Here is an 18,001-nt window from a genome sequence, read left to right as displayed (position 1 = left end):
TTCGTGTTTGTCTGTTTAACTTTAACGGAATAAATGACAGGACATGAACAATTAAACTAACATTTTTGTGTTCGTGTTTGCTTATATATGTTCATCTGTTCGTTAACAATATAAACAAATGGCTCACGAACTTAAACGAGCGAACATAACTAATCATAGATAAACGAATGTAACTAACCAAAAACCGGTTAAAAGTAATGAAGTAAAATGTGTTGGGCATACAAAGTTATTCTTTGCATTTCAACAATCTCTAAATATAATAAATGATACATTAATCATTTGTTTTTATTTTGGATTTGATACAGTGGTATTTAGGAAGTGATTTCTTGGTGTCACTGGCAAGGTTTTAGACATACCACATCATTGTAAGGCACCTTGTCTTTTACTTCATGTTGTTGTGTTATCAATTAATTAGGCCTGTAAGCTACCTGAACAAACATGAATAGAGCACTTTCGTGTTTGTTTGCTTAACTTTAACGGAATAAATGATCGAACACGAACAGTTAAATCAACACTTTCGTTTATGTTCGTGCGTTAACAATATAAACAATCGGTTCACGAAATTAAACGAACAAACATATCTGAGCATAGACAAACGAATATAATTAAGCTAAAACCGGTTAAAAGTAATGTGATGAAAAATGTGTTGAGCCTACAAAGTTATTAAAACTAGACTAAGTTGTAACAGGCCATTTTTTTTATAATGAATATATACATAAATGACCAAACTTAAACAAATAAAGTTAGATTCATTAATGGGTTAAATTTAGCCCGGTTAACGGGTCACTGTTTGGTGTTTTAATTCTATACTATGTATCCAAGATATCTAAATACATATATGATTTTTTGTGTGGCTAAATAAAATTTAAAAAACATTGCTGCTGTTTATGATGGAATCAAGAGTAATAATTAAAGTATTAAACACATAATTAAACAATACCTGAAGAAGCAAAAGTAATGGGAGGTGTCTTGGTTATAATAAAAAATGCAACATGTATTGATGATCAAAACTTGATGAAAGTTGTTGATAGCAATTCAAATGGGCCTTGGTACTAAAATCAAATGTGTGTGTCCAGCTTTCTAGCAAGTCTGGTTTCAGGTATTTTTCTTGATGTTTTGGATTATTACCCGAGACTGACCCATACCCGAATCTTTTTGAATTTCAGAACCGATGACCAATTGGAAAATATACGGTCGGCCTTTTTTCAAGTATTAAACCAAATTATTACTTTATGAGGAATTTAATGTAGAAAGTTGCATAATTGGATGGATATTTTCTTGTCAACTTAGATCTTTTGACTTTGAAAATAACTTTTCCTGCATTTCCTGGTAACTTAGGCAAGATCAAGTCTGAAGATTATTACATGTACGTCTTAATGATCTAGTCAACCATAGGTGGTGGCCGTGCCAGTAGAGATGGAAATGACTAAAATGGTGAAGGGTGCCCGCGCGATGCAGCGGAAAACACAAACTTTGGTAATCATACTTTTGCTCTTTATTCATTCTTCAATTTATTTGATTTCTTCTTTCAAAATATAGTTGAGCAGACATTAATATGTGTTTGAGTGTGTAAGCTTGAAAGAAATCTAGTGCCTCGAATTGTATAGTTGTGATAAATAAAGAATGGATGTGTATTCTAAACCGTGCATAGTTACATATGAACTTATTACAACCATTCATTGCTTTCAGAAAACTAATTAACGCTTCAGATCTTAAGCTGCAAGAACTGCACGGTCCAACATCTTTTGGAGTCTGCATCTGTTCTTCATAAGGTATGCTCTTATATTATAATGATTAAATAAACTATGTTACCCGTTTGACTTGAAAGTTTTTTTCCCACATATTAATACTAAATTTACATTTTTATATAAAAAAAAAGTAAATTCATACTAATCAATTACATTTAAATTGTAAAGTCGCATGTCAATTTTCTTTTTGGTTTCAAATCTTAGCATAAGATAATCAATTTAATTTTTAATAAAACACATTTTAAAAAAATTGGTCAAACTGGTCAACCTGCAAACCTACCAGGTTCAACCCGACCCGGTTAGCTAAACAGGTTCTTGGGACCAATCTGGAATTGACTTGAACACGTTTATACCAAACTCAAAACCCGCAAATTTTGTGTTGAGTTTGTGTTAGTTTTCGGGTCGTTTCAGAAATCGACTCCTCTAGAGTTCATGAGTATTATAAAAAACAATATTTATATATTTGTAATTCTACTAAATCATATCTAATATTATAAATTTTGTACTTACAACTTAGACGGTGAACTTAAATACCAAACATGATGAAACTGAGTATGAGAAAACATCACCTTCTCTTGATATGAGCAAGGTATCTATAACTTAAGTCAATTTCAATCAAATCAATTGTTTATTAGTTTAAAATACACTAATCCTATTACATTTGTTAATATCAGGGAAATAGTGACAGTGTTCAAATTATTGACTTCAGTCCACACTTTAGTCCATACAAATCTCAACCTTAACGTGAATTCAGCCAAGAGGTACGTTCGTATTTTTGTCTTAAATTTAATGTTCTTCACTAGACTAACTTATTTTTTTTAATAGGATCGCGAATTTGAAAAACAAAGCAAAAGGAGAAGAGCACTTATTCAATGGAAATGGGATGAGATAATTGATGTTTTGAGTTCCGAGCGATGATGAGGAGAATGAAGAAGATGATACCGGAGACTTAGATTCAAGTTCCCCTCCAAATTCCAAGATTCCAAGAATTTGGGTCCTCGGCCGCAACAGGGTTGTTCGGGTTTGACTGGTTTTTAGAATAACTAGTAGAACGAATGCATGTTTTGATTAAGTCTATGCTACGCTTTTTAAGTTTTTTATTTCAAGTCTATGTTACGCTTTTTATGTTTGTTATTTCAAGTTTTATCTAAATGTGTGTTACAATTGTTTTGATATATATATATATATATATAAGGGTGGGTTAAAATAAAAAGAGAGAGTTTTTTAGGAAGAGTAGGAATAAATCATAGCCATTGGATCATGTTTATCAATGGTTGAGATTTAAAATTATCAAAAACCGACATAGTTTCCTAGAATTACTCTTTCACCATTATAACCGACATAGTTTCCTAGAATTATTTTTTTACTATAAATTTTAATGTCAAATGTCAAACATCTATTGGTTCTTACCATTCGTATGAAACTTTTTATTTTTATTTGAACCATTTTCTCTCTCTATATATATAGGGGAAGGTTCATGTACATTTTAATCTTAACATGAGAACGTAGGAAATAATACCAATTCATAAAAAAATGAGAACATAAGAAACAATACCAACTACAATACCAATCTACATGGACAATGATTTATAATAACAAAGAAAAAAACCTGAAAATTACAACAAAAGAATCAAAATCAAGAACAAAATAATACCAGCAAATACCAGCAAAAACTTATAACAGCAAAAGAAAAAATATAATAATAACAACAAAATATAAATCAGCAAACACTTATAACGTCTAATAATCTAAAATAAGAAAATACGAACAAAAAATAACAGCAAACACCTATAAAAATAAACCTAATAATAACAACAAATTTGTTTTCACTGTTTTCATGTTAAGAATAAAATGTATTTGATCATGTTTCTATATATATATATTAAGGTTTAAACATGTTACGAGTATTTAAACGAGTGTGTTAATTTCGTGTCATATACTAATGTGAAATATATTTATGCCTATTTACATGAATCTCTTAATCTGAAACACAAGTTGACAAATGTCTAAAATGGTGTATCAAAAAATGTGGACGCTCTTTTGTTCCAACACATAAATATATACATAGGCATGAAGTACACTTCTATTTGCAATTCCTGTGAATCCGTATCTCTCAAAATGTATTGTACCACAACCAAACCGTTGCATATGTTATTGACTTAATGTTAGCATCACATTACTGCGTTTATATTCCCGTCCACCGGACGGGTAAACTGCTAGTTTTATTATGAGCTACGTTAATACTAGTAATACACTATATTTAAATACTATGGATGTATTGTTTTCAAACAACCGTGTGCTCACCACAAATAAATGATCAAATAACGTTATTATAGATGGAAAAAATGATAATGTTATTCGAATGACGAGCAAATCATTCATGTACGCCAACTTTTTGTCATATCATACGACTTATTTGTGATAAGTCATGGCATACATATTTAACATTATAAAATTTGTATAATGTGAAAACTCTCATGCAATTTTCTAGTGATTTGTGATTTTTTTCATTCACATAACCTTTTAACGTTTTGGTGAAAAACATAACTACACATGATAAAGTCACATTCAAGTTTTACAGATTTGATTAATTTTAAGATTGCCTGTTCCTAACGCATTTTGGTCCGTTGTTTTACTGAAGTCATGGTTGTCAAAAACATGCCTAGGCTAACAAGGTATTTAGTTAACTCAAACTGAACTGACCGGGTAATTTGGGTCGATCAAACCTGCTCACTGATTCTAAGACTTATGTTACATCAAAACACAATGATTTGATAAAATAGTTTTAACAAGCAATCAAAACACCAAAATAGTAGATACTTGAAAAATGCCAATATAAAATCATAACTTTAAATAAATCAGTGTTTCTTAAAAATAAACCATGATCCACCAAAATAGATAATTCAACCAGAACCTGATAATCGCATGGCAAAGCCTGCGTATTAAAAGCCGAAGAGACCGAAAATAACTGTGCACCTTTCTACCCTTTCTTTCCTCGTAAGTAAAAAAACAGAACATAAATGAAAACCCCGTTCTCGAACAAAAAAAACCTAAGATTTCTGTCCTTCCTCAGCAGCAGCTTCAAAGGTTTCACCAGCAACAAGATCAGGAACCTCATCATCGTCTTCTTGTATTGTTGCCATACTGCCTTCACCTGCTCCAGCCTGATTTTTCTGCAACTGTTCAGCAATTTTTTTGAAGTTATCGGCACCTGCACAAACAACATTCAAATTTTTTATATATTTGAGTATAGAGCCAGAAATACCGCATAAGGAAAAAATAGCTGTTTTTGGATATATATTTGTGTACAGAAAAATAACAAGTACATTGTTTGAGTAAGACTGCAAAAGAACCAAACGTTTAGTAAACAAGTCGTGAAATGTTTTACGGGAAGCTCGTTCATGTGTATTTAAATGAACAAAAAAGAATTCAGTTCATAAACGTTCATTTCGCTCGTTCATTTAAGTTTGTTTATTATGTTCATTAGCGTACGTTTGCTTAGGTTCCATTCCTTCACGGTCATCAACCGTTCACTTATATTGTTAACGAACAAGCATGAACACAAAATGTTCATTTTCTTAACAAACGAACACAAACAAGAAAACTATCCGCCTTATTGTTTGTTTTCTCAATCACTTGTTTGGTTAAAAATTAAACAAGCTAACACGTACATGCTCCATTCGTGTTCATTCAACTCGTTTACAAGCCTAACTTAGGGTTTTAAACAGCAAGATAATATGCAGTACCAAATCCTGATTCTACCAACATGCTACCAAAATTACAAAAACAGCAACTAGCAATTTTATGCAAAAAAAAAAAGTAAAATATAAAAGTTAGCTGCTATTTCATGTAATTTCAGCTGCTTGCAAAATGCATGAAATGAGAAAAAATATCATGCTATTTTTGACTGTAACAAAAAAAAAAGCAAAAACAACAAATAAGTTTTAAACATACCCAACTGGTTGAGCAGATCATTCACTTCGGAGGCAAAATCTTCCAAAGCTAAATAGCCATTAAAAAAAATTACATGTAAGATAACCACATAACTAAATAAACAAAACAAACAGGTTCAAATAAATTAAATAAACCTACTTTTCATTTGAGGCGTACCACTGACAACTTAAGTGTTAGCAGGGACCAAGGCTTGAACTGAAACACAACAGAAACTATATTAACAAACGCTTTAAACAGATGACATGCAAATTAAATGATTATTTAAAATTTAAAAATGAATACCTTTAGGGTTCAAGAATTGGATAACTTTATTATCATCCTTGAAAAGTCTGACTTCCTCAATTTGTGGGATTGCATTTACTCCAAGCCTTTTCAAAGTGCCTTGTAGTTTTTTGTCATCAGTTGAAGGTGTTTTGTGCACAGCCTTCTTCTTTCTGCAGGTGTATAATATTAACTTATATTAAATAAACTCATATAAATATGTGATATACATTAAAAAAAACACATGTATAAGAATAAAACAAACCTTCTAACGCTACCCTTTCCACCGGTGCGGACAGCACCAGCCATCTTTTGTAGCTTTTCAACATTCATCTGTCAAAAAAAATTCAATAGGCTCGGTTAAAAAATTTGGTAATGAAAAAATAAAAGTGAAAAAAAAACATTGTTCACTCAACATTCACCTAGATAAAAATCAAGTCAAATGGGATGCTACAGAATGTTCCTAATACTAATTAGCAGACCGTTTAGATGGATAAAATCCAGCATTATTGCAAGCACAAAAGTTAATTGATGATGAGTATGCATATAGTACACATTAACTAACTAATATTTAAACACGGTACGCAGAAGACAAGCAAAGCACCTATCAAATGGTTATAATCTAATCAAAAGGATTGCATTTAAGTACACAATTACATACACGATTGATGATAATATGGATATAAAACACATTTATGAACTATAATTAAAACACAAAAGACAAGGAAAGCACATATCAAATGATGATAACCTAACCAAACAAGCAGAGCCGTTCGCAAGCTACTCAAGCTCAAAACAAGCAAAGTTTTTTCAAGCTCAAGCCTAAAAAAAAAGCTTGTTTAGTTATAGTCCCAAGCTCAAGCCTTATATAAGAAGCTTGTTTAGTTATCAGGCCCAAGCTCGAGCCTTGTATAAGAAGCTTGTTGAGGCTTGTTGAGGCTCGTTGAGCCTTAACGAACATTGTGTATTATTAAGTTTTTCCTCTCTGGGACTTCTATGTATTAATGATTACACTCCATGGTCTTAACGAGCCAAGTTTAGACTAGTCTTAAGGCTTTTCTCCAAGTTTAAAACATTAACTAAAAACATATATAAATGAATTATTAAAAAATAAAGCTCGATAAACTATTTATACAAATAGCTCTTAACGAGCCGACCGCGACAAAACAAACTGAGGTCACGCCTACATACAACCCCAAGCTTTAATTAATCTCGGCTCGGCTTGTTTACACTAATACAAAAATATAAAATCAAACACACAATTAATACTAAACATGCATACACTAAAACAAATTAATCAACTAACATTACAACAACAGAAAACTCCAACTAATGCACAACATAACCTAAAACCCTAAACCGAAAATCAAAACAAACATAGCTCGGCTCTTTCACAGCATTTACAAATATATATAACTAAATACACAAATAATGACGAAGATGCATATAAAACACATCAATTAACTATTTTAAAACACAAATATTATTATTATTAACTATTTGTTAACATATATCAAACTACAAATTGAATGCGCACTCAAATTGGAGGATGAAATCGTTTATTACCTTCGGCGGCGACGGTGTAAACGAAAGGTGGCCGGAAAATTATATTATTATTATGGAGGTGGTGGCAGGTGGGGTTTATATAGTGGATGATAAAACCCTAGTTTATTGTTTTCTGATAACTGTATAATTAGTCCTGGAATATTATTAAGTTTTAATTTGAGTCCTTGATGGATTTACTTAGCTTCTAGTATCGTTAGGCCATTTTTTTTTATTTCATGAACTTTGTTTATTACCTTTGATGGAATTCTCCGACGAGTCAAGCCACACTTTTGCCAATACCAACTTCTCCTCGGTTCACCACGTTTCCTTCTCGGGCTAAGGTTCTTTCGGTTCATTGTTTTTTTGTGTGTGCTTTCATTTGGAGGTTGTCGGTTTATTTTGCGTAGGTACAAGTTGGGACTCGGGTTGTTGAGTGGATAACGGTTGAGACTCAGGTGCTTGAATAGAAAATGGTGGGGACTCGGGTAATGGTTTGGGTGGGAGCATTAGCTCGGGCGGTATTATCGGTCGATACACCATCTCTTGCTTGTGTTGGTTCAGGAAATAAGGGTTGCTTAGATCAACTAGTGTCATGCTTCTCCATAGCGGGTTCATTGAGTCCCAAGCGTTGAATACTGGGCGTTGGTTCAGTTGCATTGTGAGATTTTTTTAGGAAGAAAAGAGGTCTTGATGTGGTTTAGAGAGTAAAGGAAGTGTGGTGTGAGGTATAAATTGTGTTAGTTTATACAATAGTTTAAAATATGTATTGACTTTTTTTTTAATGAAGTCGTTACACAACGGCTAGAAAAGAGGAATGGGACCACATTTTGTACAACGTCATAGGAGAAAACGCCATTATCAACATAGCGATGGGAATGGAGGGCACCTGCTGTGTGTTGTTCGGAGTGGTGTAGAAGGCGGCATCCTGCCTACACGACAAGAATGGTGCCGTTTTATTATTCCACAACGGGTGGTTTTGTACTAATATAATAGGAGGTTATTAGTTTAAAATCCAGAAATACCAAAATTTAATGATTTGAAAAAAAAAATTGTGAATGAAAGTCAACTTACGTTAGATGTTAGCTAATGTATTTTTAAAAACCAATTATATATTAATCTTTGCATGTTTTTTAAAAATATATTGAAAAAGAAATCGTTAGCACATGGGTAATGGGTTATTGAACTTATTAGGTTCTAACTTCTAATGCTTTATTATATGTTGGGTTTGAGTAGTCTTGATTGGGCTTGTCATAAGCTCATAATCTTATATGGTTAGCCCATTTTATATTTCTTGTTTTACAAGATGTAAACCAAACCATAATGTAATATCTATATTCATATTACTGCACTTGCAATTCCTTACGAGAGTGAGAAACTTATATGCTAGACATAGGTCAATGTATACTGAACCATGTAAATTCTTGTGTACTTTATTTTTTTCTATTGTTTGTGTGTGTGTTACAAGTTACAAGCTACAACCCAATTATAACAGTTTTATTATACAGAAAAATCATCTAAACTATTAACATTTGAATACACTCATTTGACTACCAGTCGTTTTATTTGAAATGCTTTTGATAAGTAAATAAATATATAGAACTTTAAGTTGAGTCTTGTGTAAATTGGCTAATATGACACCTCTGCTTCAACGTTTTTTTTATTAATTAATATTACAATTATTATTATTTATATATTGTGAATTGTGAACTCATAAGCACATAAGCTACTTCTAAATTTCACAATATTGTCTTGAATTCTCATCATTTGAAGGGACTCATGCATATTTTCAAGTTTCAACACTTTGGTACTATTGGACTACAAAGTACCATCCATTTAGTAAGATGTGTATACTGTATACATAAGTCAGAAAATAATTAATTGCCTGTATATCGTAATATGTGACTCCATAATCAGTATCTATATTAGCTCATGTAATATACTTTAATCCCATCAATATGTAACTTAAATGCATGTGATACACACGAATGACAAAGCCCGTGTCAACTTTACACTCGTGCACCATAGGACAACATTTTTCTATAAAATTCAATGTATACGTTAAACGTGCTCGAGTACATAATGAGTACAAGAAGAAACTATCAAAACCATTGTATTGCATTGGTTTTATCTAAGTTTGCACCAATAAAGAACCACTTTTGATACTTATGGACAAATATTTGAAAAACTATATATTAGTTTGTACGTAAAATCTTATGGTCTGCTCTATCTTCTATCACGTTTTCTGTCCACCGGCCATAGCTCGTTTCTCCCACTGGAGCCAAGGTGAATCAATTTCATCTGTATTATATAATTTTTTTGTCGTTCCCCTTTCGATTATTTTGTTTGTGTCTATGATTCAATAATCAGCTTTTTGTTAGGTTCATATGCGGAAACCTTGTACATATGTCACCACTTGGTAATGGTCTAGATTGCAAAATCTCTCCAGGATTGAAATTTATTCGTGTCAAGTTGGCGGGTTGGATCGTTCAACCCAAACCGGCCCATCCAATATATTTGTGTTAAAAATATCAACCATAAATAGACACAATTAAAACTGTGTAATCTGAATACGACATGTTTAATTAACCCCATTATCTAACCGAGTCAAATGGGTTCGTGAGCTATTAGATGTTTTGTTTGTATCTCTTGTGCCCCCCTTAAAATCAACATATTGATGTTGTTTTAAGTACATAGGTCTTGACATGTTTATTTGTATATCCATGGAAGATGAATGTTGATAAGCTAAAGAAAATGGCCGGTGTTGTTCGCATTGGTGGGAAGGGTAGCGTTAGAAGGTGGTTCTTTTTCCTGTTATCGAGCATACAAATTTAACTTATATAAAACATCTTTTAATACATATATAAAGTTTTACAAATTTTAATAATAGTAACTTTCACCCTTCTTGTTGAATATTCATTCAGATGACTTTATCTTAAATAAATTACTATTTATACACAAACAGAAAGAAGAAGGTTGTGCATAAAATCACAACAGATGACAAAAGGCTACAAAACACTTTGAAAAGAATTGGAGTAAACATAATCCCACAAATTGAAGAAGTCACCATTTTTAAGGATGATACAATATATATCCAGTTCTTGAACCCCAAAGGTACTCACTTAAAATAATGAATATTTGTTTTCCTTTTTATTTGTTTAAAGCATTCATTAATTCTTTTTTTTTTTTTCCGTTTCAGTTGAAGTCCCAGTTCCTGCTAACACTTGGGTTGTTAGTGGTTCTCCCAAAACAAAAGGTAGGTTTATGTAATCCAACTAATTTATCTTGTTTATTCAAATTATGCCACTGTTTTACTTGTGATTTCTTAGGTGGTGATTCAGATTTAGAAGATTTTCTCCCAAACATTCTCAACCAGTGGGGTATGAATATAACTTTTATCTTTTTAAAGTTTTTATGTTCCTGTTTAAAGTAGCCAAGGAGGTATGATATGAACCAACACTTGATCGAACGTATAATTTCACATGTGAATCAACCTAGCTGAATCTAGATAATCGGTTCACATGTGAACCATAATTTTAATCACCCATTGAAAAATTTTAGTAGAAGTGTCTATATCGAGTGAGTGTTTACGATTCGTTTTAATGGTGTAATTTGTTTCATTTAGTTATTAATCATTTTTAAGGTATTTATTCTGAAAGTAAAACTTGTTTCTGAACACTAGACTAGATGGTAAGGTTTGGGATTACTTGACTTATAAATTAGGTATTTTAAACCTTACTTAACTAGAGTCGTTAGATTAAAAGTTAATTGATGATTACGATTAGTTTTTGTATTTCTCTTTTTTCTATGATTCCTTAAATAATAATACACTCCTATATATAAGTTATGTAACGATTTGTGGTTTACAGGGCCCGATAAATTGAGAGAATTAGTTGAAGAGTTACAAAGTGCAGGTCTTACAGCAGAAGAAAAAACTTTTGATAAAGTCCATATTTTTAAGATACGATATATATTGGTGCGAATCAAAGTGTTAGCAGAAACGATTGATTAGAACAACTGAAGTTGGCAATTTTAATCCATTTGTTTATATATCAACTGATTTATGTTGTGTTTTATTCTAAAGAAATCACACTTATAAATAGGTAAAGCAAGAACAAGTCAACTTTTTTTCATTGCATATTACCTCCTATAGTTGTTATAAAAAGGGCACCTGTTTTATAATGTCATTGTTCTAAATGAAATGATGAGACGTATGATACACTTTATTTTGTTAAGGTAACATAATTCTTCATAAGTCTGTTTCTAATCGTTGTCGTATATAGATTTTAAAGGCTAATTATTTATGATTGTGATTTGCAAAATTATTTACTTCAAAGCAAGTTCTAGTGATCCTATTTTAAAGTAGTCTGGTCATTAGTCTATTGATCAGGATGTTATGTGTCAATTGTGTTTGCTCAAAGGGGTCTATCGTAATTCTATTGTTAGGTTGTTATAGGACGGACTATTGCGTCGGTATTGTTCGATTATGCAATTTTAATAGATTTCCCTAGTTCCTCTCTAGCTTCTTTGTTCTTTTCCGTTTTGTATCTATCAGAGACCTCCCCGTCTCCTTGTAAATCGCATTGTTAATCAATTGGAGTTGTCAATTTTGATTCATGTAATTACGTACTTGTTTGATTTATGTTGTATTTTACCATAAGCATTTCAAATAAAAAAAAATAGACAAAAAGAAAATGTATCTTTAGGTTTAAAAAAAATAGAAACAAATATGTATCATAAACCATCTTAGCCCTTACTACCCTTATAACTTTGAATTTGAAAATACCGACGATACAAAATAACCCAGATTTTGGACAAGTGCGTTTGTATTGTATGATACAAGATAACATACACATCACAAATCGTTGTGATGTGTATGTTGTGTACTTCCATTACCCTTTCATAGTTTCATTCATAAAAGAAAATGTACAACGATTAAAATTTCAATTTTCAAGAAAACACACGACAAACGCAAGAAAAAACACCATAATATAACTTACAACTCATCTTTTTGTACTTTGCACAAATTACATAAGCAAGATACATATTTACATCCAAGAAAGCACTATTTTACTCCCCATAATACCCATGCATTTAATACATATTTAAAAATGAAGTGAATAAACCCCGACAACATATTACAAGAACATAAATAACAACAATAATAATAATACTAAAAGTTATGGTCACCAGAAATGTGTAAATTTTCGCTATATATCAGCTTAAGTTCATTGATCCGTCTTTGAATAACTTCAAGCTAAGATTATTGTAACGCTCACGTGAGTATTGTCTAGAGGCTTTCCTCCAATCGGTTCCTGCTTTCATCATTGCGGTGAATTCCTCGAAACTTATTCTTCCATCCTGCAAAAAAGAACGAAAATGTTGGATTGGTTTTTCTTTTTTAGAGAGCGTTTTGAAATAGATTAAGTGACAATAAATAATCAAAATCAGATAATCAACTCATATAAAATACATATGTGGCCATTTGCAAATGGCACGAGCACGTCACGAAATATGAAAATTAAAATATGAAATTTTATGTTCCATCAACTGTAAATATACTCTTTTTTATAAAATAACATGCTTGTAAATATTTGAAAAAAATGAAGATGTATAAAAATGGAGGTTGATATCTATAATGTGTCAAAAACCTCTTTTAACTATCAAAACGTAACGACAAAGTCACAGAATTTTATTTTTTTTTAATAAAAGGTCTTTTTTCCTTGATTAAATCCTTCGAACTTTTATTAAAAAAAATCATTAAAATGAAATTCTTGTAAATATTTGAAAAAAAATGAAAATGGCTTTTTCAGCATTTGAAAACTAAATTTTAAAACCATATTCATCAGAACCACTTCCTTCCAAACAGTGTAAAAACGATTATTACAAACTCAAGTCGAAATAATTAGTTTAATTAAAAAAAATGATGAAATATGTGAAAATGAATGAATCAAACAAACAAACCTTATCAGTGTCAACATCATGAATAATGGCAGCAATGACTTCTTCATTGTTGGGTTCAAGTTCATCAGATAAGGCTTCTCTTAGCTCATCAATCTCAATATATCCGCTTTTATTTTGATCGAAAAATGCAAACGCGTCTTTAAGATGATCATCGTTGCCCATTTTTCTCAAGTGAACGGAAATTGCAACGAATTCTCCATAGTTTAAGTACCCATCTTTGTCAACATCTCCCTGTAGAACATATTTTATTAATAATTAATGTCTTTTATAAGATTAAATGTTATTACAAAATCGATAACACGCTAAAAACATATATAACTTACAGCATCCATAAGTATCTGAAGATCCGCATCCGGGATCTGCTGACCAAGTTTTTGCAAACCGACTTTCAACTCAGTGATGTTTATCTTCCCTTGTTTGCTAGTATCCATCAAATCGAATCCCTGTTTTATTCCCGCAACTTCTTCAGCAGATAAATGTTCAGCAATCACCTGTAATTATAATTGATAATCATCAAAAAGATTTTCTTATAGCATCCATAAAAAAAAAAGAAAAGGATAATGAATTTTTAATGTACCCTTAACGCTCGTTTCTTGAGCTTGTTCATCACCGAGAATTGCTTGAGTCTTGCTTTAACGGTTTCACCTAAGGAAACATTTGGAGCTTTTTTGGCATTTTGTATCCATGGATGATCTGTAATAAAAAATTAAAATTTATAACTTTTTTCTAACACGCAAAGACGGATAAGAATTGGTCAATTGGGTATCTCTTTTTTCTTTTTTTTTTTAACTTTTAACAGGTCTAAAATGCAGGCCCAAAATCTACCGAATAGTCTTTCCAATGCATAAAACATCATAACTTATTCTATCTTAATATGTTATCAGTAAAAGAATGTAATCATATTCGGCACATTGTTTATAAAACAATGAAAAATTTGGTACTAAAAATTGTGAACCAAATAAGGCACATTTTACCCGTAAACCCGTGAACCAAATAGGGCCCGTTATTTTTAACCCGTGAACCAAATAGGACTCATATTAACCCGTAAAGCAAACAGGCCACCTGTACCAAAAGGTAAGGATTTTTTAGCTTACCAAGAACTTCTTGAGCAGTAAGACGCAATTTCGGGTCAGGATTTAGCATCTTTTTAACAAGATCCTTTGCAGAATCAGATACTTTGGGCCAAGGGTCCCTTTTAAAATCTACAACCGATCGAATGATTGCTTGTGCAACTCCTTGCTCAGTTTCTGCAGTAAAAGCAACCCATATTTTAAAACATAGAATTAATTAATTACATATCAGTACATAAACTTTAATGAAAGTGCTTAAATATATATATTAGTTAAAATACCTTCCAATAATGAATAAAATATAAAAATCTAGTGGACCGACAACAATGCTATCAATATTCTTAACGGTTACATAATAAATGTTGCTAAGAAAAAAATGTTGAATTTTGGGATGAATTTGGTACTTTTTTTTCAACTGAATAATTAATGCATAGATGACAATTATAGCCCATTTATCTAGAAAAAGGCTGACTTTGATTTATGCTTTATCAATAATTGGTCAAGTGGATAAATTTTAAAAACTTTGTGAAAAACCGGAATGTGTAGAAAATGACTTCAAATTGTATTTTAAACAACAAAAGTTGAGTAGAATTTTAATAATATAATACATGTGATCACATTTAATATATGAACAATTTAAAGAAGAAAAAAATATGGTCAATCCAACCCACACCGATTTGATCTGTATTTATAGTTACTCGTTCTGACCCAAACCCATTTCAACCATTTACCCAGCCCGTTAACCTAAAAAAGGGTTGACTTGGGTTCTATTTATACAAAACGGGTCAAGCAAGGAAGCTATAAGAATACGGTTAAAATTGGAATGTGTCAAAAATAAATACAGAATCTTTTATTAAAATAAGGTTGATTTGGGTTTTATTTATCCCTAACGGGCCAAACGAGTCAGCCCAGCCCAACCCAACTGGACCCGTTTTCACCTGTATTTATAGTTACACGTTCCAACACGATCCCATTTCCACCTGTTACCCTACCCGCCCGACCCACCCATTTTGCTACATGTAACTTCATGTAAAAAACTAAAAAACCGACCTGCCCAAAATGGTGGGACCCCACAAAGCAATATGTATAGGATTACACCAGCACTCCAAACATCGACTTCCGGGCCGTAATTTCTTTTTAGGACCTCGGGAGCCATGTAGTATGGACTACCTACAATCTCATTGAATCTTTCGCCTGCAAAAATGATAAAGAAACATAGATAAATTAGTTTAATGTAAATGTGTTACTAAAAAGATAAATGATCATATAAATGTCATTAGCTACAATCGTGTTTACCTGGTTTGAAGAAAACAGATAACCCAAAATCAATAGCCTTTAAGGCTGCGGTTTCTTTCTTGTTTTCAAACAAAAAATTTTCTGGTTTAAGATCACGGTGCATAACACCGTGCTTGTGGCACATCTGAAATAAAATTAAAAAACAAATTAGAAGCATTAAAATGGAATCAAAGAGAATACGCATTGAAAAACAACGAGATCTTTTCTCATTGAAAAAAAAAACAATCTTAACATGATCAAGAAGGCGACTTCTAAAAAGAGGTAACGTAAACTTTTGCTTATTTTCAAAACATTAAGTGAATTTACAATATTTCAGCCAAAAACTTATAAAGGGTGCCTGTTATAAAACAAGATTTTCTTTTGCTCTCTTGACATAATCAAAAACACAATGCCCACAAACAGGTAACATAAAGTTTCAAGTTTGTAAAACAATTTAAGTAAATAAATCATATTTTAGACAAAACACTCAAAAAGAACGATTTCAAAGAAACAACAAGAGATTCTTTATTAGTGGAAAACAAAGAATTGATTCTTAGCGTAAACAAGAACACGATGCCCATAAACGGGTACCATAAATTTTCTATTTTGCAAAACAATTAAATAAATTATCATATTTCAGACCAAAAAACGTGTAAAAGATGATCTCATTGGAAAACAATGAAACGAATCTTAAAAGTTTAAACTATTAAGAACACAATAGCATTTTTAACTTGTAGAGCAATTCAGTATATGTATCATAGATCAGATTCAACCATTAGCCCTGCTATGAGTAATATTGTAGTTAAAAAGTTCATAAAAAAGCAACTAATCATATTGATGGCATATATGACAAGAATCTTAGCAACCACCATAATATCATTTTAGTAACATCAACCAAACCACATATTAATCAAAATTCCCAAAAAAAGGTAAACTTTTCACCTGAATAACCTCCACAATGGTTCGTGTGACACCCGCAGCTGCCCGTTCGGTATAATGACCTCTCGCAACAATCCGATCAAACAACTCTCCCCCCTCACACAACTCCATAACCAAATGAACAGCACTATCATCTTCATAAGTATCCTTCAAACTCACAATATTAGTATGTGGAGGCATATGTTTCATAATCTCAACTTCTCTCCTAACATCTTCCACATCAACCCGAGTCCTCAACTTCTTTTTCGATATTGATTTACACGCAAACACCTCACCAGTTGACTTATCAGTACACAAATAAGTCACCCCAAATTCACCCCTACCCAATTCTCTACCAAGCACATATGTTTGTTCTATTTGATTCCCAGTTGGGTTCTCTAAAACATAAGGCTTATACCCATTCCCAGACGGGATCGAACCACCGTTGTCTAGAGCAAATGAGTTTGGCTTATTTTTCCCCTTATTGGTTTTGAAATCGGTATCGGTGGTAGATGGTACAGCACAGCAATTACCCATGTTTATGATCAAGAAACAAGATAATTGAAGTGAGTTAAATTCTGATCTTGAAATTAGGATTTTGATGAGTAAAAATGGGAGCTAGGTGATCAAGAAACAGATAATTGAAGTGGGTCAAAAGGGTTTTCAATTAAAAATCAGATCTTGAAATTGTGGTTTTGAAAATCAAGATTTTTGATGAAGAATTGGGTGTAAAAATGGGAGCTTGATGATCAAGAAACAGATAATTGAAGTGGGTTATTGTGAATTTGAAGAAAATAGAACTCAAATTGAAGTGGGTCAAAAGGGTTTTCAATTGAAAATTAAATCTTGAAATCAAGATTTTTGATCAAGAAATTAGGAGTAAAAATGGGAGCTTTGTGATCAAGAAACAGAAAATCAAAGTGGGTTATTGTGAATTTGAAGTGGGTGAAATGGGTTTTTTATGAATTGATTGAATCTTGAAATTAGGGTTTTGAAAGCAAGAATCTTGGTAAAGAATTGTGAGTAAAAATGGGAGCTTGGTGGGATGATTAAAGAGGGGGTTGAAGAAGAAGATGAAATGAGGAATTTTTCAACAGCTCAGCCACCATTGGGTCAATGCTGTTTCGTTGACTGTTCCTGCCCATACCATTGTTTTAATGTTATTATAACTATTATTTTATTATTATTTTTGTCTATTATGCTATCTTCTTGTAACGACACAACGACTCTTAACTGACAGTCGACAATACGACTTTTCCAATAAACGTC

At 31.9% G+C, this 18,001-nt stretch overlaps 2 protein-coding genes and 1 long non-coding RNA gene across 3 annotated transcripts; 1 reads left to right on the top strand and 2 right to left on the bottom strand.

Moving 5' to 3' along the window:
* Positions 1-5,990: 5,990 nt before the first annotated feature.
* On the bottom strand, positions 5,991-7,618 carry LOC143629712 (uncharacterized). Its single transcript, XR_013153017.1, has 3 exons — positions 7,530-7,618; positions 6,229-6,296; positions 5,991-6,136 (listed from the first exon to the last, which is right to left on the bottom strand). It is a non-coding gene; the product is annotated as an uncharacterized LOC143629712 (long non-coding RNA).
* Positions 7,619-10,235: 2,617 nt separating this feature from the next.
* LOC143629753 (basic transcription factor 3-like) lies at positions 10,236-11,517 on the top strand. The gene is made up of 5 exons (XM_077098939.1): positions 10,236-10,303; positions 10,471-10,619; positions 10,705-10,761; positions 10,847-10,885; positions 11,375-11,517. Exons 1-5 carry the CDS (start codon positions 10,236-10,238, stop codon positions 11,515-11,517), a joined length of 456 nt encoding a protein of 151 aa, XP_076955054.1.
* A 1,190-nt stretch (positions 11,518-12,707) lies between these two features.
* On the bottom strand, positions 12,708-17,300 carry LOC143629783 (calcium-dependent protein kinase 32-like). The gene is made up of 8 exons (XM_077098962.1): positions 16,757-17,300; positions 15,836-15,959; positions 15,590-15,733; positions 14,564-14,716; positions 14,047-14,162; positions 13,793-13,960; positions 13,470-13,700; positions 12,708-12,866 (listed from the first exon to the last, which is right to left on the bottom strand). The coding sequence occupies exons 1-8, from the start codon at positions 17,267-17,269 to the stop codon at positions 12,723-12,725; spliced, it is 1,593 nt and encodes a 530-aa protein (XP_076955077.1). The 5' UTR covers positions 17,270-17,300; the 3' UTR covers positions 12,708-12,722.
* Between the last annotated feature and the right edge of the window lie 701 nt (positions 17,301-18,001).

The sequence above is a fragment of the Bidens hawaiensis genome, unplaced genomic scaffold (genome assembly GCF_021521415.1).
Source record: "Bidens hawaiensis isolate Kalapana, Puna unplaced genomic scaffold, B.hawaiensis_p1.1 tig00005453_1, whole genome shotgun sequence".
Taxonomy (NCBI): domain Eukaryota; kingdom Viridiplantae; phylum Streptophyta; class Magnoliopsida; order Asterales; family Asteraceae; genus Bidens; species Bidens hawaiensis.
Note: the sequence above shows the minus strand (reverse complement) of the source record. Positions and strands in the feature narration are given on the sequence as shown.

Excerpts from the sequence above, each read along its gene's own strand:
- LOC143629753 (XM_077098939.1), top strand. The coding sequence starts at position 10,236 with ATGAATGTTGATAAGCTAAAGAAAATGGCCGGTGTTGTTCGCATTGGT. Across the intron at positions 10,762-10,846 it reads TGGTTCTCCCAAAACAAAAG|ATTTAGAAGATTTTCTCCCA; the intron begins GTAGGTTTATGT and ends GTGGTGATTCAG. Across the intron at positions 10,886-11,374 it reads AAACATTCTCAACCAGTGGG|GGCCCGATAAATTGAGAGAA; the intron begins GTATGAATATAA and ends TGTGGTTTACAG.
- LOC143629783 (XM_077098962.1), bottom strand. The coding sequence starts at position 17,269 with ATGGGTAATTGCTGTGCTGTACCATCTACCACCGATACCGATTTCAAA. Across the intron at positions 15,734-15,835 it reads ATCTGTTTTCTTCAAACCAG|GCGAAAGATTCAATGAGATT; the intron begins GTAAACACGATT and ends TCATTTTTGCAG. Across the intron at positions 13,961-14,046 it reads TCAAGAAACGAGCGTTAAGG|GTGATTGCTGAACATTTATC; the intron begins GTACATTAAAAA and ends TTATAATTACAG.